This window comes from Rattus rattus, chromosome 1 (assembly GCF_011064425.1).
Source record: "Rattus rattus isolate New Zealand chromosome 1, Rrattus_CSIRO_v1, whole genome shotgun sequence".
Lineage (NCBI taxonomy): Eukaryota > Metazoa > Chordata > Mammalia > Rodentia > Muridae > Rattus > Rattus rattus.
In genome coordinates, this window is record NC_046154.1 from 272,600,360 (window position 1) to 272,619,896 (window position 19,537).

Sequence of the window (19,537 nt, forward strand, 5' to 3'; positions counted from 1 at the left end):
ATTTGAGACATTCTTGGAGGATGAGATAAAACGTACTTTTCACAAGAATTTCCAAAGACTTCTGGACTCTTGAAATCTCCAGGGCAGACGAAACTCTACCAGGAGTACTGAGTTAGAGATAAGATCTCTGCAGCCTGGCTGACCCGCGACTGACTTCAAATGTTCGTCCATCCCATGTTGCTACACCCTTGAGGTTTTGTTCTGTTTCTAAGGGGGAGCTAAGGATGTACAGCCCAGCCGGTAGAGAGCTTGCCTGGCATATATAAAGCCCCGGGTTCTATCCCCAGCACCAAATAAACCAGACATGGTAGCACAAGCTCTTGGGAGCTAGAGACAGGAGGATCAGGAGTTCAAACACCAGCCTTGGCGACACAGGCAGTTTGAGGTCAGCCTGGGATACAGCAGACCATTTCAAAATGAAGAACAAAAACCCGGCCGTCGGGAGGGTGCTTTGCCACTGTCATGTCCGATGCTCCTTCCAGCGTGCAAAACACACACAAAGGAACAAGGTCACTGAACAGGTTCTCCCACCCGAGGAGTCACCTGGCTTTTTTTGTTTGCAGTAGAAAGTTCCAGACAGACAGACAGACAGACACCTCGAGGAACAGGCAGGAAGCAGAGCTCTGCACCTCACCCCTCTGCATCTCCTGATCTAGGTTCTGAGGGAAGCCTAACTCCGCTCACTTTCCACACTCAGGAAGCTGTGGGGTTTCACGTTATTGATTCATATGCACCGTCTCTTGTTAAAACTACCGTGGGAAACTGGAGGGAGGGATGAGCTCAGTGGTCGAGCTCTCATCGAGAATGGGTAAAGCTGTGATTCTGATCAGTACAGAAAGAAAAAAGACTGAGAATCGGTCGGTCGGTACCTCCGTGTGTGTGTGTGTGTGTGTGTGTGTGTGTGTGTGTGTGTGTGTGTGCGCGCACGTGTGTGTGTTCTAACTCTGGAATACACATTGTGAACTTGAATCCGCACTGTTTCCATCTGTCCAGGAACAAATAAAACTCAGCATTATTCCTCCGACTTCGTTAAGACCTTTGGCCACTAACAGATCTTGTACTCTGAAATCACAGAAGGAACAGACATGGGTATCCTTTAAAGACAAGGAGCTGGGCTGTTTAAAGGTGTCGCACTGCAGCACGCCTGAGGTCCTGGGTTCAGTCTCTGGCGCTAGAGCAAACAAATGAGTGGATCCCAAGAAGACAGAGGAGCACGTGATGACACGCTGTGCTTCAGTCACCTCAGTACTCGGGAGGGAGGCCGAGGCGAGAAGAGCTCTGTGAGTTTAAGGCTGGACTGGACAGTGGTTTGTGCCTTTAAGCCCAGCACTCTGGAGGCAGAGACAGGCGGATCTCTTCAGTTCCAGGTCAGCCTGGTCTACGGAGTGCGTTCCAAGACAGCAGGGCTACACTGTGAGACCCTGTCTCAAAGACAAGAAGAAAGAATGGCAGGTTTCGGGGCCGGGGTGTGACTGAGTGGAAGAGTGTTTACACATATGTGCTTTGATCCTTGGCATTACGGGGTTGGGAGTGGGAGAGGTGGAATACCAAACTCTTCATTCATCAAGCACATCATCTTCCAGTCATTCCCAATCCCCTCTTCCTACGTGTCATATCATAGGAGTTAGAGATTGAACAGACTATACGTAGAGCTCCCTTATGCTGGGAATTAAGTCCTGAGCCTTTGGGCATGCTAGGCAAATGCTGTACCATGGACCACATTCCCGGCTCTCACGGGATCTTTAAATGAAATGTCCAGGATGAGCAGCTCCATAAAGGCAGGACGCAGTTTAGTGGGTCAGTGGCTGACTACAAATAAGGATTTTCTCTGGGAGGTGACAGGTTTTCGACTTAAAATAGCAGCGGTAGTTGTACAACCTTGTGAATACACTTAAAAAAAAAATCACCTAAGTGTGTTGTGTTCTTGGTCTGTTTTCTCTGTGGAGCCAGGGCCTCTAGCAAGCTATGCAAATGCTCTACCATTGAGACTCATCCTCAGCCAGCCTGTGCTTTCAATTAAGTGGCGGTTTTATGTTACATGAACAATAGTTCAATGAAAAACTTAAAAATAACTCCACATTTATGTTCAATGAACTTACTGTTTTTCATATTTCCCATGATGCTCTTGCAAAAGGAAGTGAGTTGAAGATATAACCCAATGTAGCATGCTTGCCTTGCCTGTGCAAAGGCCTGACTTTAACCCTAAGTACCCACCACAAAACCAAAAGGAAGCTCATAATGTATGTTCCTATTAAAGCTAATGAAATAGCGCTTCTTCCTCAGCAACATCGAAAAAGCTCGGCAGACGAGCCAGGAAAGGTCTCGATATCACAGCGGGTGACATTACAGAAAATGAGTGAGGTTCAAATGCGCATGAGCTGGACGGGCAAAATCAAGACCAGAAAAATGGACGACTACAGGAGGGCGGGGCTTATGAAAAGGGTGCCGGGGTCAGAGGTCAGGGCCCCGGAAGTATTTCCGGAGGCAGTGTTCTGTCGGCTATGAGTAAGAATGGTACAAGGCACGTACTGCGTAGCTGGCTGGGCTGCTCTGCTTGGACACGGCAGCCTGGTACTTGGCCATGCGGTCCTTTATGGAGGTCTCAGAGAGGCGTGGCAGCTCCAGATTCCTCTTACTCTCATTTTTCTCCGAGTTGAAGGCAGAGGAAGACAAATGACCTGGAAGTGTGGAATAGCACGCTTTGTTAGAGGATAAACGGGATTCTAAGTCCCGGGTGACTACAGTCTAATGCATAGCTTTTTTCCATTAGAAGTACATAAGGTGTCGTAGTTCTGGTCTGTAATCCCAGCACTGGGGAAACTGAGGTAGGAGTGCCACATGTTCAAGGTCAATTTAGGCTACAGAGTGAGACCCTGTTTGAAAATGAAACAAACCAAAACCCATAACCAAAAACACACAAAAAACTAGAAATAATTGTCTTTTTTTTTTTTTTTTTTTTTTTTGTTCTTTTTTTTTGGAGCTGGGGACCGAACCCAGGGCCTTATGCTTCCCTAGGGCAGCGCTCTACCACTGAGCTAAATCCCCAACCCGACATAATTGTCTTTCATAAGATAACTTTAACTCACTTTCCTAACACTGAAAGGTACATAAAGGTACGTTTTGTACACACACACACACACACACACACACACACACACACACACACTTTAAAATTTATTTTCTTATTTTTTGGGGTTGCTGAGACAAACTCAGGGTTTTGTGTCCACTAAGCTACAGCCCCAGCTCAGGATAAGCAATCTTGGTCAATCTGTAATCCCAGGACTGGAGAATTAGCAGTTCAAAGCCAACGTTGGCTGCATAGGAGGTTCTAGGTCAGCCTGGGCTAGAGATCTTGTTTCAAAAAAAAAAAAAAAAAGGACAAAAATAAAACTCAGGAGAGCTAATAGAAAACAGGACAGTTGGGACCATCTCGTAGCTAACACGCTCTAACACATCTCTCTAACCTGTGCCATTCTTCCTTCCTGAAGGCTCTACAGAGACCGAGTAGCTTCTCAGGACCTCATCCACTCACCTGCACCTATTTCCAAGTCGTCCAGGGAACAGCTGTTTTCAGAGAGCCTCCTTCCGCCTGCATTTCGGCCCTGGGTCCAGGGACTCTGTCCAGAAGACAGGAAAATACGAATGTAAGGGCTCACAACTCTTTGATTAACAAAACCCAGAAGATTAGGACTTTTAAAAAACGCCAAGCGGCACACACACTCACAGGCGCTCACAGAAAAACAAGTAACTCAAAACAGACAAAGTGCTACTGGGCGGCACAGCTGCGGGAGGAGAGCCCCTATCTCAGAGGACAATGACGCGTCCCTTAAGATCCAGCACCCGCTGCTCTCCCTCCCCACCTCGCTGCTCCCCGCTGTGGCTGCCTTCATCATGGCTCTTTTAACGATCTCATTATCTTCTTAATTGGCTCTTTTTCCACCTCCTAATCCAGTCTTTGAGAGGTTGCCATTATCCCAACTAATAAAAAGTAATTATTCCAAAATCTACATCTTACCCCTGAAGTCGCCTGTTCAAAATTCTTTCAGAATTTCCCATCAGCCCCTGAGTGCTGTTGCAAGTGTTTAAGCACATTTGAGACAACCCTCGCTGGTCATCGCCTACCCAGCCTCCTCTCTGGGTAATCTCTGCCACATCTTTTATCCTTCAGGGAACCCAAACTTTTCTGAGGACCATGGCGTGGTAAATGAGGCTCCCCCCACCTGTATCATGTTTGTCCTTCCACCTAGCAAATGCTCTTCTCCAAGACAGGTACCACTCCCTTCTACATACATTTTGCTACCCTTCCCCCAGTCTGAAGTACCCAGTCATGTTTTATTACAATGATTGGTAGACCCCTGTAACTCTCCCTCCACTGGCCTGCAAGCCCACGGAGGGAGCCCAGGCCTCTGCCCTCACATACTCCCAGGGCTTCTAGACCGTAGCATAGTTTGTCTCTTCAGTGCCAGGGATTGAACCTGGGTCCTTGCACACACCAGGCAAGTGCTGCCCACCGAGCCATGCTGCAGACACTGGGCATAGATTTTTGAATAAAGCATTTTGGGATTCCAGAAATCCCAATACTTTGTGTCTCGTATTTTTTTTTGGTTCTTTTTTTTCGGAGCTGGGGACCAAACCCAGGGCCTTGCGCTTCCTAGACAAGCGCTCTACCACTGAGCTAAATCCCCAACCCCTGTGTCTCGTATTTTGCACAGACTTTTAGTTATAGTTACAAATTAGCCCAAGTGTGGTGGCACACCTGTAATTAGTCTGTCAGAGGCAGGGGGATCAGGAATTCAAAGGCAGACTCTGCAAATATAGGAGGCTATAGGAGATCCCACCTTACAAAAACCAAAACATATAAATAAAGTTTTAAATTATAATTATAATTTTAATTATAATTTTAGGACTAGAAATATACTTGGGGGAAAAAAGCCACTTAGTTTCATGGATTATTTCAAACATAGATGTGGAACATCACATTCTGTAATGATGGCCTTCAGCCAGATTCTGCCATTCAAATATCTGAGAAATACTGGAAGCCAGTGCGTCAGAGTTAAGAGACGCATCCCTGCCTCCCTGCCTCCTATCCTTCTTTCCCTCTTCCTACTTCCTTCCGGCTTGATGATCAAATTCAGAGCCCCAGATATCCTTGGTAAGTGCTCTGCAGCTGAACCTTCTGAATTCAGTACGTGAGAGACTTTTTTTTTTTTTTTTAAATCCAGCATAGTTAGCCCGGCAACGGTGGTTAGCCAATCCTGGTGGACTGTGAAGTTGAGTTCCCACCAATGGCATGAGCTGCAGTCACCACCCTCAGGGAGAAAGGGTAGGAGCCCTTTGGGCCTGGTGTGCTGCTAGCTGGAGTGCACCCTTCTTACAAAAAGCCCCGCCTTGCTCAGAATCTCACGAGTCCTTTGTATGAATGGGTATTTTATCATGTGTTTGTTTTGTGTTAATATACACTGGTAAAAGTTAATAAACTTCTAAACACAATGGGCTAACTGACCTCATAAACTTACTGCGTATTGAAGACAACTTACTCGTTATCTCTAATTATCCTATAATAACATATTTCAAATAAAAACCAAAATCAAGCAGGCAGTGAGCAGTGAGTTATTCCTGGAATCTCAGCACCCAGGAGACTGAAGCAGGAGGACCGTCATGAGTTCCAGGTCAGAATGGCTATAAAGTAAGACCTCATCTCATAAGCCAAAACAAATAAAACCCCAACATTGCCATACCAACTACATCGATATGACTGATTTGCCTCAATAATTTTGGCTCTGGGAAAGAGGAAAACTGACAGCCAAGGAGAAATCAAGGACTGCCAGACACGCCCCATCCACATTATGAGTTTCTTACAGAGGCCAAATGTGAAGGCTTGGATCCAGCCTGATGCTGAGGCCGGGCGAAACCTTTGCAGGGTCTAAGTAAGAGAGCCAAAGTCAACCTTTCCTTTATAAGCGGACTATCGGCTCTTTGGAACAGTGATAAAAAATTAACGGTGAGCACCCAGGTTCCAAAGGTTCAACTCCAAGTGTCAGTGTAGTGTAAAATAATTAGAAAAACCAGAAATTCGTATTCATAAATAGACCTCAAGCGAAAGAAAAAAGATTTTTTTCTCTATCCTTTCTCTTTTTCTCTCTCCTTCCCTCATCATCCCCTCCTTCCCTTCCTCCCTCTCTTCCTTTATATTTAGGTGAGCAGAGGATGACATAAGTTCTCACTCTGTAGACCAGGCTGGGCCTGAACTTGTGAATCTGGGTTATAGATTCTTCTTGAAGACAAAATCAACAAAAACCTATTTGTTGTGTGTGTGAGCACGCATGGACACACATCCCACAGTGTGCATGTGGATGCTGGAGGACAACTCTCAGGAGCTGCTTCTCCCACCACTTCCGGACCCAGGGGTCTGACCTTGGGTCATCTGCTGGCCAATCACATGCTTTTACCTGCTGTGCCTGCCACCTTTCCAGCCCTAAATACTTATTTAAAAAAAAATACTTTCTTTTTATTTTTTAAGCTTTATTTATTTATTTATTATATATAAGTACACTGTCGCTGTCTTCAGACACACCAGAAGAGGGCATCGGATCCCATTACAGATGGCTGTGAGCCACCATGTGGTTGCTGGGAATTGAACTCAGGACCTCTGGAAGAACAGTCAGTGCTCTTAACCACTGAGCCATCTCTCCAGCCCAAATAAGTATTTTCTAGTCTACATATCCTGACAATTACATGCATGTACAGACTTTACTCTCATGTGACCAGGCTCTACTTGCTCTCTTTCTTCTTTCTGAGACAGGTCTAACTACATAGTCCCAACCGGCTTGGAACTCACTGTGAGGACCAGGGTGGATTTGAACTCACAGCGATCCTCCTGCCTCTGCCTCTGCCTCTGCCTATTGAATGCTGGGATTAAAGGCATGTACTATCTTGACTGGCTAGGTTCTACATTCCTTTTTTTTTTTTTTAATCTATTTATTATGTATACAATGTTCTGTTCTGTGTGTATGCTTGCATGTCAGAAGAGGGCATCGGATCCCATCACAGATGGTTGTGAGCCACCATGTGGTTGCTGGAAATTGAACTCAGGACCTCTGGAAGAGCAGTCAGTGCTCTTAACCGCTGAGCCATCTCCCCAGCCCCTAGGTTCTACGTTCTTAACAGAGGAATTTACATTCTGCCAAAGATAAAATTCAAGTACCAACCCAAGACTATGTGTTACGAGTTGCAACCTGCAAAACTCAGCGTTGGTCCTCGTTTCACGCCCCTGCCTTGTGTGGAAAGAAGGGAACAGACCCTGTGGGTACAGGAGCACCATCTTTCCTTTCATGTGAAGAACACTTCCCACCTTTGCTGGCTTTTAACTCCAGTGCTTGGGATTTAAAGTGGGGTGTGTCAGAGCTGCACCCTGGCACTCTGCAGGAGAAGGCTGGAGGGGTCACCCCGGTTTACACAACCAGTCCTACGGCAGCCAGGGCAACACAGTGACACCTAAAAGTATGGGTGTGGAAGCATGGGCCTATAGTTTCAGCACTTCAGCCGTAGGAGTTGGGAGTTCAAAGGTCATCCTCAGCTTCATAGCAAGTCTGAGGGCAGCCTGGGTTAGTGAGACCCTGAGTAAAACAAAGCAGTGTTCAGGAGACTGCTCAGCTAATCAAGTGCTTGTCTGACAAGCATGAAAACTTGACTGTGCTCCCTAGAATTCTTTTCTTTTAATCATATGCAGGGGTGGGGAGGGTATATGCTTATAATCCCAGTTCTGGGGAAGAGGAGACAGGTCCCTGTTGTTCACTAGGCAGCCACTCAGGAGCCAGTGAGATGGCTCAGTAGATAAAGGTGCTGGCTATCAGGCCTAATGATGAGTTCGATCCCCAAGAGCAACAGTAGAGGGGAAGCCTGGCCCTTGCCATCTTTCCTGACTTCCACACAGAGGTATGGTTAGTGACCCTCCCCTTGTGATTTTTATGAAAACCGTGAACTAAACAAACAAGAAAGAAACAAGGTAGACAGCTCTTGAAGAATGACATTGGAAGCTGTCTTCTGAGGCAGGAGGATCCAGCGAAGGCCAGACTCAGGGAGCAAGACCTTGTCTCACAACAAAACCAAAAACCAAACCAAACAAGGCCCGCAAAACATCAAAAGCTAAAAAAAAAAAAAAAAAAACAAAACAGAACAGAACAGACCAGCAGTCACACAGGAGCCTTAGAAATACTTTTCGGTTGAGTCTGGTGAAGCAGGATTAGAATCGAAATCCCTGGGAAGCTAATGCAGGATTTCAAGGCTAGCCCAGGAAGGGAAGAATGAGCAGATGTCTGACCTTCCAGGAAACGGGGAACTGGCTGTGCGGATTGGTTCTGAGGAGGAATGTGGCTCTGATCAGCCAGCTACAACGGGCCCAGGCGAGGCTCTGGTTTTTCACTTTCGATGTTTCAGCTTCAGAGCAGAGGCACTAACAATGCAAGACCCCATGCACACTTCAGACAGCACGCACGTCAGATTGCATGTGGGTTCTGTCACAGTTTACAAGTGATGTGAAGTTCAGGAAGGAGCAGTATTTCTCAAGGAGGTCACAGGGGAGTGGGGGGGAGGGGAGGCCCAAACAGAACAGCAACAACAAAAAGTGTGATAAGCAGGTGCACACAAGAACACACACATACACACACACACACATAGGCACACACACACACACAGGGGTACACATATCTGCAACAGATTTATTTCTCATTCCATTCTTTTTTACTTTTTTTTTTTTTACACATGGACACTCAAGAATACTCTTTGCCAAGGGGAGAAAAGATGAGCTATTTGAAGGCTTCATGGAATTTCCCAGGGCTTGGCCTGACCCACCTGACAAGCCCTCCTTCCCTGTCAGCTGACGGCGACATGCCTCGTGTGACTCCTAAATATTTTTTGTAAAACCATCAATCAAATGCACTAGCTTTTACCAATAAGACAGTAAGCACTAGGGGCTTTTAGTCAGGAAGGTAGGACTTTTTTTTCCCCCTAGAATTAAGAGAAGACAAGAAAGAAGGGAAAGAGGGAAGGAAATTAGGCTCCGGGTGATTAACAAAGCAAGGTTTCCTATCTCATCTACTGTTATTTTCAGGAAAATTCTTCTCTCTCTCTGCAGCTCAAGCTTCCCTGAACTTATGGTGATTCTCCTGCCTAAGTCTTGAGATTGCCAGGGGGTTACAGGCACAAGTCATCATATGTTAAAAGCAGTGTATGTGTGTAATCCCAGTACAAGGACGGACAACAGGTGGATCACTGCAGCCTGGTGGCCAGCTAGCCTGACAATTAGTTGAGCTCCAGGTCCAGTGAGATCATCAAAAGACCTGGTCTCAAAAAGATTGAAAAAAAAAAAAAAGGTGGATGAGACAGGGTTTCTCTGTGCAGTCTGGCTGTCCTAGAACTCACTCTGTAGACCAGGCTGGCCTTGAACTCAGAAATCTGCCTGCCTCTGCTTCCTTTGGGTATGTAACCACCACACCTCACTTTCTTTTGGTTTTTTTCAAGAGAGGATCACACTATGTAACCCTGGCTGTCCTGGAACTTGCACTGTAGACCAGGCTAGCCTTGAACTCAAAGAGACAGACACTCGTGCCTCTGCCTCCAGAGTACTAGGATTAAAGTTGTGAGCCATGGGAGGCTACACCTGGCAAAGTTGATCCTCAAGCCCGGTGTTGTGGTGCATGCCCATAACCCCAGCTTCTGGGAGGTAGAGACAGGAGGATCAGGAGTTTGAGGACAGATTCTGAGAACAGCCTGGGCTACATGAGCACCTGTCTCCTCCCCACAGAGAAGCTGACTCAGCGCAGTAGGAAGAGTCCATACTTCACTCCTATCTTTTCACCCGGACCTTCCTTCAGACTCTTATAGTTCCTAAAAACCAAGGAAGGAGAAAGAGCAGGGTTTAGGGAGAAATGGGATTTTGCTGACCTATGTATAGAAACTGTGAGGTATAAATCTCTTAGCTTCTCAAAGTATTAAGTGATAGAAATTTTCTCCTGAGCAAAATGGTTTGTTCATATAAGAAATGCACATAGGAGGGTACGCTGGCCAGTTTTGTGTCAACTTGACACAGACTAGAGTCATTTGAGAAAAGGGACTCTCCACTGAGAAAATGCCCTAACCAGATTGACCTGTGGGAAGCCTGGGGTGCCTTTTCTTCACTGATGATTGATGGGGGAGGGTCCAGCTCACCGTGGGCGGGGCCATCCCTGGGTTCTATAAGAAAGCAGGCTGAGCAAGCCATGGGGAGCAAGCCAGTGAGCAGCACCCTTCCATGGCCTCTGTATCAGGTCCTGCCTGCAGGTTCCTGCCCTGACTCCCCTCAGTGATGGACATTTCCTGTAAATATAAACTGAAATAAACCCTTTCTTCCCCAGGTTGCTTTTGGTGTTGGTGTTTTATCACAGCCATAGAAACCCTAATGAAGACAGAGAAGCATTTATCTGCATATACAGAATGTCTCTATATTTTCTATATCATCAAGTGTTTTATAAAAATTGTATTAGCCTTACAATAAGCAGAGAGAGAGAGAGAGAGAGAAAGAGAGAGAGAGAGAGAGAGAGAAAGGAGAGATATTTCTTATCTAGCAAGCTAATTCAGCAGTTAAAAATGAGGCTGGAGAAATAGCACAGCAGTAAGAGCTCTCCCTGCTATTCCAGAGGACCCAGGTTCTGTTGCCAGCAGCCACATGGTGACTCACACTCATCCACAACTCTAGTTCCAAGGATTCTGATGCCTCCTTCTGACCTCCATGGACACCAGGCACCCGTGTGGTGCACACGAAGGCAAAACAGGCACACACATAAAATTTAAGAATACTTAAGACTCCCACAAGACCAACAACCGATGAGGCTATCAGGATGATGTGCTTGGGCGGTCCTGGTTTTGAAGTAGCCGAGAGTACGTAAAAAAAAAACGCCCAGAGGAGTGTTTCTTCTAAATATGGTATATATCGTGGAATACAGCCCAAAGAAATTACTCAAGACAAGACATCTCTGCCAAGATGCTCAGAGCTAGAAAAGAATCTAATTATTGGGAAGTGATGACACAGCATAATGAGACACGTCCCCATAAAAGGGGAAACGCATGAACCGGAAGATACACACTTGGGCCTCTGGAACAAAGACTAAACTGAGATAAAGTAAAATAAGAGAAAGGCCCCAAAGCAGGGAGGTAAGCAGTGACTAAAGCCCAGATATAAAACCCAGACATGGGCTGGAGAGATGGCTCAGCGGTTAGGAGCACTGACTGCTCTTCCAGAGGTCCTGAGTTCAGTTCCCAGAAACCACATGGTGGCTCACAATCACCTGTAATGGGATCTGATGCCCTCTTCTGGTGTGTCTGAAGACAGCGACAGTGTACTCATATACATGAAATAAATAAATAAATCTTAAAAAAAAAAAAACATGCTGGGCATTGGTGGTGCACGCCTGTAATCCCAGCACTCAGGAGGTAGAGGCAAGAGGATCTCTGTGAGTTCAAGGTCATCCTGGTCTACAGAGTGAATCCCTGGACAGCCAGGGCTACATAGAGAAACCATGTCTCGAAAACCTCCCCAAACAAACAAACCAAACAGACATTCAGTGGGATGGCAAACAGAGAACTCATGTGTGCGGAACTATGTGAGCACTGGTTGGAAGCAGGAAGCAGCTAGTTGGCATGAGCCAGGCTAGAAGGGACGCCTGACCTCTGGATGATACACCAACAACGGCCATTTAGGGCAAGAAACCGAGAAACATCAGGACTCCTCAAGAGGCAGCTTTATATCCAGATCCTTTATTATCTCATAAAGGACGGAAGGGTCGTGGGAAACCATTAATCACAAACTTTGATTTATATGGATGTCTTTTATAGGACGCGGTCAGCTATAGTGAGCGATCAGGTACAACGGTCCTGCACTTAACTACATGAACTAGAGGTGGCGTAATAAACCAGTTAACAGTTAGGTGAGCCGGTGTATGAAAGCAGGTGTGGTAATATACACCAATCATCCCAGCGCTTGGGAGGAGGCAGGAGGATAAGGAGCTTAAGGCCAGCCTGGGCTACATGCGACCCTGCCACAAACCAAACCAAACCAAACCCTGGATTTGGCTCCTAGCACCCACACAGTGGTTCACAACCATCCATAACTTCAGTTCCAGGGAATATGGTGCCCTCTTCTGATCTCTGTGGGCATGCACACGGTACACAGACACGCACAGAGGCAAAATCCACAGAAAAAAAAAGAATCTAGTAGAATAAGCCCATCCCCACCCTCAAGGAGGTACAGATAAACACCATCGTCCTTTCCATGATCCTGCTTATTTTCAGACCGAGTCACACTATATAGGCCAGGCTCTAGGCAGGCCTCAAATTCATTTTGTAGCCCAGGCTAGCCTAAAATTCCCGAGCACTAGAATTGCAGGGTGAAAGTCTCATGATTTCATTTGTCAGTAGCTGTCACGGACTGACAGGTTCTGAGCTGTACTCACACAGTCTTTCTCAGACTTTCCAAAATACCCCAAACGTGTAGCTTGTGATCAAGGCCTTGTCTATGTGCTAATGATGAAACTGCGCCGTCGAGAACCACGATCTCATTGCAAACATTGGTTATTCTTCAACCCCAAAAAAGACAAGCTTTCCTAACAGTTTAATTGAGATATTAGATAGACTAAACAGCCAGGTGCAGTGGTGCATATCTTGAACCCTAGCACTAGGGAGGCAGAGGCAGGAGGATCTCTGTGAGTCAGGGGCCAGCTTACTGTACAAATCGAGTTCTAGAGCCAGCTAGGGGCTACACAATGAGACCTTCTTTCAAATATGCAATCAAATACGCAAGCGCACACATACATCAAAACAAAGTGTGTTTGGGTGTGTATGAAAGAGTGTGAGAGTGTGAGTGTGTGTGTGTGTGTGTGTGTGTGTGTGTGTGTGTGTGTGTGTGTGTGTGTGAGTGAGTACTTCTAGAGACTGAGCTTAGAGGCCTTGGAGATGCTAGCCAAAACCACCACTGAGCTACAGCTTCAGTCCTGGGCAAAACTTTTAAAGTAGCTGGTATTTCTTACACAGATAGTTATGCTTGCTCTGAAACTGCTATAAAACCAAGGGACAAAGGAAGTTAAGAAAGGCACACACGTGAATACCCAGACCCAAAAAGGCCCAGGCGAATCTCAGAACATACATTTTCCACTGAGTTTAGCCCTGAGGTTGCCCGCTATCAACGCTGATCCTGCAGGATCTTTCTTTTTCTTTCCCACCTTCCTCTTCCTCCCTCTCCTTTCCTTTCTTCTTTATGCAGGGTCAGGGGAAGCCACACAGGGTGTCACACTGTAGCTTGGCGTGCCTCAACCCCCCCAAGTGCTAAGATTATGGGCAGAAGCTGGGGGTCCGTGTGCTAGGCTAAGGGTTGTTCTTTATAGGATGGGTTTAACCCACCCCCACCCCCACTTTGCCTATTTCTTTAAACAGGCTTGTCTTGACCCATCTCTCGCTAGACATTTACGAGAAAAGAGTCTCTCTCTCAGTCTTACACATAATCAGCATTTTTGTTTTCGGCCGTCCCAGTCATTTCCTACCTTGGGCCAGTTCTGACACGCACGAGGCCCTCACACTGAATCCACATTGTGTGTGCTGCATGACGTCAGCCGTCCCACCCGGCGGGGTCTGTAAGGAGTCTCACAATGCTGCTTTGAGCCACAACAAAGCCCCTTCCTCTCCATTTAGGACTTCTTACATTTTTTCCTCCTGCCATTTAAAATTCTTCTTCCCATTTAAATAAAAAACTTTCTTTTCTTTTTCTTTTTTTTTTATTAAGACCATAAAGGGGAGGAGTTGGCAGGCCCAGGAAACTGAAAAAGTTGAGAGGGGAGTTTAAGAAAAGCCATAAAACTGCTTTGTGGTTACATCTCTCGCCAATTGGTTCCAGCGCTAAAACAGAGCTGAAGCACAAACTCAGAAGGGGAAAAAAAAAAAAAGCCTAAAAGTTCTTCCCACAGTTCAAAGATGTGTCCAATCAAGACCTTTCCTGGGCAGGAAGGCGGCAGGCCAGGGAGTTACTGGAAGGAGCTGACAGCCCCAGCCCTGACATAACCCAGGATTCCAGAATGAATTATCTATTTTCTTTATCTCGGAAGGAATGCATCGCACTATGGCTACACAGATGCAGGGATTGGGGGCCAGATAAGTTAGCAGAAGAAAAGACAGTTTTCCCATGCTGTCGGAACCTCGATGAAATGACGGCTTCGCTATCCATCGGGTCTGTCTACCTCATCACGAGGGTCCTCGTTCCGCACACCACACCAGATACGTAGGAAAGTCTGAGCAAACTGGAAAACCTGACCAGTTCTGCAGCCCCTGGAGTGCGCTGCAAGGCATGAGCATGGGCAGCTCGTTTTCTTGTTAAGTCATTCCCCCTGGGGACGTGGTGTGCAATCCACACGGAGGATCGGATTTCATTAGCAGATGCAGGAAAATACAACCCCGTGCATTAGCAAGTCAAAAAACTCCTGAAAGCTGTGCTAGCCAGGCCCTCAGCACTGGTTTTCCCTGGGAGAGGAGTTTAGCTGATAAAAACACATTTGTTGGGAGCCACAGATGAGCATGTTGAGAGACAACCAAGCCTCAGTCTCAATGCTCAACTCTGGCCTTAACCCTCAGCCTGCAGCTGCGTTCCGAGCAGACAGCGATTCAAGCAGCAATTTCACCCCCCCCCCAAGGCTGCAGATGACGAAAGACACAGGGAGACAAATTAAAAGGGTAAGTGTCTGAGAGCACACAGTCCTATCTGTATCCAAACTCTTCAATCTTAGGTACCAACCTGAATCCCAGAATGAGCTAGACTTAACGTGAACCGGGATGGGACTCAAATCCCAGCATCCACAAACAGTCCATTTGAGACTTTTACTAATGCAACTCCAATCAAAAGACACACTGACCACATACTGACTGTTACAGCTGGCCAGACGCAGAAAGCCAGCCTCCCTTAGTACAGGTTTCCCCTGAAGTGAGCTCTACACCCGCCCGGGCTCTTACCTTGTTTTGGCTGTGTTCACCTTTCTCAAACATCATCTTTAGTCTGTTCAGTGGAACGTTGTATTTCTCTATTTTGCCTGAAGTTTCCGTGTTTTCGCTCATTTCGGGTTTCTCTGCTTCATGCCTGGAATCTCCCAGACAGTTTTCCATATTTTGGCTTTCCGTGGCCTGGGCTTTAAAATCGTGGCTGTCCTCTGAGCGGGGATACCGACACTGAGTAACAGCTTCCGGACGAGATCCAAATCTAGATCTGGTCTGGGTGTGCTCTTCCCGGTCAGCTCTGGCTCCAGGAGCAGCCTTGGCTGTCACTTCAGCAGGAGGGTGGTCCGCCGTGTGCCCACCGTCGCTGCTGCTGTTTGGCAGTGAGTCTGTGTGGGATTCCGCTCCCGCCACGGGGTTCTCCCACTTCTTCTTTAACACAGACAGGTTCCCTCTTCTAAAGTGCTGGGGGAGACTTTCAGCGTTCTAGAGGAAAAAGAAGTAAGTACCAGTTACAACTTGCCTGCTGCAACAGCCAAACATGCGCTTTGGTAAACCGAAAGTTAAAACTCCAAGCTATGCCTGGTCCACCGCCGGCTCACACAGCTGTGAACAGTTACTGCCCTGCCACAAGGAGCGAGCATCCACCCCGGGCCCAGAGAGAGGAAGAGGGAAAAAGTCAGGAGCTGAAGCAGGAAGTGGTAAAACAGAATAGCCTTATAAGGACACAGTGAGCAGCAGACAGCCTAGATCTCGTGTAGTTACATTGGGAAGGAGAGACTTCTTTTCTCCCAAGACTCACCCAGAAACCAAGAAGAAAAGGCAGATGGCTAGGTACCGTCAACATTGTAACTATGTTTGAATGGAAGTTTACCCAGGTATGCTACAAAAGTATAGGAATATGTAATGCTAGGAATTTTTTTTTCCTGATCAAAATAAAACAAACAAGACAAAGATACAGTAGCTATGCGATTCCAATTAGAATTATGGAGATCAGTGTCCAGGGACTGGACCTATCTATAAAATCTAGAGATTTACAGTTTTTGCCTGGGTGGCATTAGCATATAGCTGATAGAATTTACATGCACGTAGACAGCTTTTTTCAAGGCTTGTGGGTCAAACCGGGACCTGGTTTCACGGCTGGCAAATGCTCTACCATTGAGCTGTATTCCCAGCCATCAGATTTTATTTCTGCATAACAATCTAATCTTTCCTCCATTCTCCTCTCTAGTGTTTATCTATAGCTACTTTATAGCCATCTTGGAAAATGCACTATTTTATAGGTCCTTTGCTTGAGAAATACACAGGCCTCGTAAGAAAAGAGTTACCACCCACTTCAATACTAGGAGGACACACATTTCCACGCACACCTAAGAGAACAGTTCACTTTCCCGTGGGTCAAAAATGATACAATGGATTGGCAATCAACCAGCCAATTGCCGGGGGCACTGCAGAATAATGGTGGGAACATGCTTGTCAAAGTAAAGTTAAGCATCCTGTGCTTTGAAAGTCCTAATCGAACCAAAGCCACGGACCGCTAGTACCTTCTTATTCTCCTCAGGGTTCCAAGTGGGAAAGAAAGGACAAACAGCCCAGGACCGGAGAGGTCAGAGAATTAGGGGATTAGCAGCTATATTGGGAATTAGGTCTCTCGCTCCTTCTTTTCTGACCACACTAAGAGCCACTTCGCCAGCAGCGAGGCATGGAGACCCGATGGATCCTCAGATTTAAACCATGGCTAGAGGCTGCACGTACAGCTCAGAAATGGAGGAAACACTAAAGGCTCCGGCCAGGTCTGACTGCACAAATCCCGGTTTCCAGTTACTCTTTAGGAGGCTGTGGTGGGGGAATTGCTTGAGCCCAGGAGTTTAAGACTCACGAGCACAACACAGACCCCGTGTCAAAAAAGAAAAAGAAGAAAAAGCATCCCCCAAAGCTAGAACTGCCAGCGGCACTGCTAGACCTCTGACCTTCCGCCACAGACTGGGTGAATCACCCAGGTCTCTGCCTTCACTTGCCCTACCTACCTGGCCCACACAGGAGCCCTGATTGGCAGAGCTGCATCCATTTCGGTGACTGGACCCTACCTTTTTCAGACACACAGATCACTGTATTTTTTCTGAAAGATGCTTTTCAATTAAAAAAGAAAGCGAATGATAAGTCAGGAAGATCCCATTTTGAGCCAATATAATTATGAGCACAGGAAAGCAGGCCAGAGGTCATCCAGATATTTACAGCTCATTCACCTATGTGCATGCATGTTTGCGTGTGTGCGCACATGTGTATGTGCTCCTGGGTGGTGGCCAGAAGACAGCCTCAAGTGCCACTCCTCAGGTACTATCTAACTTTTGTTCTCTAAAGACAATCTCTCCCTCCCCTGGAACTCACTAAGAAGCCTGGGATACCGACCAATGGGCCTCAGGAATTGTTCTGTCTCCAGCCTCCCCGGGGGTTGAGATTGCAGGAGAGATCACATCTAATTGTTTTTAAACAAGGGTTCCGGATCGGATCGAACTCCAATCCCCACTTCTGCAAGACCAGCCCTTTACTGAGCTGCCTCCCTAGAGATCCACTCATGGCTTTGCACTCTCCTTTTACAATAGATACGTGTTTATAATATGACCACCAGGAGGACAAAACTAAACTCGTTATCACCTTCGTAGCACAACAAACACTTCCACCGAGAATTAAATGAAAGTGATGGCTCCTGTTAGCAGTGTGAAAACTCATCTCTGCTTACGATGAGCAGAAAGGGGTTTGGGTGGTGGAATACTAGTCCTGTAGAGAGAGCCACCTTCAGAGAGAGTGTGCAGGCTCCTTTATTGAAAAGTGCTCCCCCTCCCTCTCCCCCTCCCCCCCTCCTCCTTGAGACAGTTTTTCTGTGTATCCTTAGCTGACCTGGAACTTGCTATGTAGACCAGGCTGGCCTTGAACTCAGAAACCCAGCTGTCTCTGCCTCTCTGCAGGAATTAAGGGTGTGAGCCACCTCACCCGACTCTAAAAGTACTTCTTTATCGCCCCCTTTCAGAGCCTGTGTTCGGTACCTGCATTCAGAGCCCCTCCAAAGCTTACTAGTGATATAGAGTTAATTGTTCCTCTAGTTTTAACTGTACCAACGTCTGTCTTTCTTCCTTCCCTTCTCTCTCTCTCTCTCTCTCTCTCTCTCTCTCTCTCTCTCTCTCTCTCTCTCTTTGTGGTGGGTGGCGTAAAAGAATATATCTGATAGTCAGAATGTAAAATCCGATGTGAGACTCCACAGCCTCCGAATGGTCATTCTATCTGTGTAGCACTTCACTGAAACGTGCAGACTTGGGTCTGGTTAACCTCACTGTGTGTTATTCTTATTGGCAACTCTTTCAAGACTAGATTTAATTAAACAAGAAGGTGCTCCTGCTGGAAAGGAAGTGAAACAACTGCAAACACAGCCCTGGAGACAGACAGACGGAGGGTTCATCGTATGTTATTAGCTAACATGTGAGTCTGTATCTTAAGAAACAGATAAAAAAAAAAATAACAGAAACAAAACCCAGAAAGCCAGGCACATTAATGCACACTTGTGAGCCCAGTGTTTGGGAGGCCAAACAGGGAGGTCCCTGGGGCTTGCTGGTCAGCTAGGCCAGCATAACTGGTGGGTGGGGCCTCAGCAGAAGCAGCACCTAAGGTTGCTCTGGCCTTCACATGCATGTGCATGTGTGCACATATACAAACATACATACACACATACTTAGCCCGTCCCCCAATCAGAACACATAAAAGAAAATGGGCTCTTAAAGGTGCAACTTCAAGAATGTTGAGGCACAAAGGGGAAGCCTGAGGCACTGTGGCTGACATCATTAAAGACCCCACGCCCATAACCATCCCTGGGAGTGAGATCCAGGCCGCAGCAATGTCTTTAGGACTAGAGGTGAGCCGAGATAGGGACGAGAAGAGTTACACAACAGAAATTGTTAATAAATCCAAAAATGAAAAGAACATTTGGCTGAGGGGCCTGGCTTGTCCGTCAGGTAACTGTTTATATAGATAACCTACATCTTCCTCCTCTGTATTCTCTACAAGCAACGTGTCATTTGCGTAAGCTACCCCCCATCCAGCCGTGTGACTTTGGACAAGTTTTCCAGTTTCTGTAAACGACTATAGAATATTTCTATAAACTATAAATTCTGTAGCTACCGTGCCCTTTAGACATGAGCCGGCTCATGTGTATGATAAAGCATTTGGCATCAGCCGGCTTCTGGAAATTAGTGACAGCATTATTATGAACACTGCCTGGCTTGGTAGCTCAGGCCTGTAATCCCCGCTACTCAGGAGGGTCACACAGACAGTTACATAGGTCAACTTGGGCTGCAGAGGGACTTCAGACTAGCCCAGGTAAGCCAGCATGACCCTGTCTCAAACTAAAGAGGGATAAAAGGCCTGGGGATGTAGCTGAGGAGACAGTGCTATCCCAGCATGTGTGAGGCCCTGGGTTAACCCTGGGACACTCACGCAAACAGGCAGTAATAAATAAATAAACAAAACATCATCCCGGCTCTCC

At 46.7% G+C, this 19,537-nt stretch overlaps 1 protein-coding gene across 1 annotated transcript in view; it reads right to left on the reverse strand.

Annotated features, from left to right (window-relative positions):
* Positions 1–19,537, reverse strand: part of Lima1 (LIM domain and actin binding 1) — a 65,687-nt gene that overhangs the window by 23,989 nt on the left and 22,161 nt on the right. Inside the window, exons 3-5 of the mRNA XM_032886501.1 lie at positions 15,025–15,489; positions 3,533–3,617; positions 2,530–2,678 (exon numbers count right to left, since the gene is read on the reverse strand). Of these exons, the coding sequence (XP_032742392.1) occupies positions 2,530–2,678; positions 3,533–3,617; positions 15,025–15,489 (699 nt within the window). The remainder of the gene's footprint in view (positions 1–2,529; positions 2,679–3,532; positions 3,618–15,024; positions 15,490–19,537) is intronic.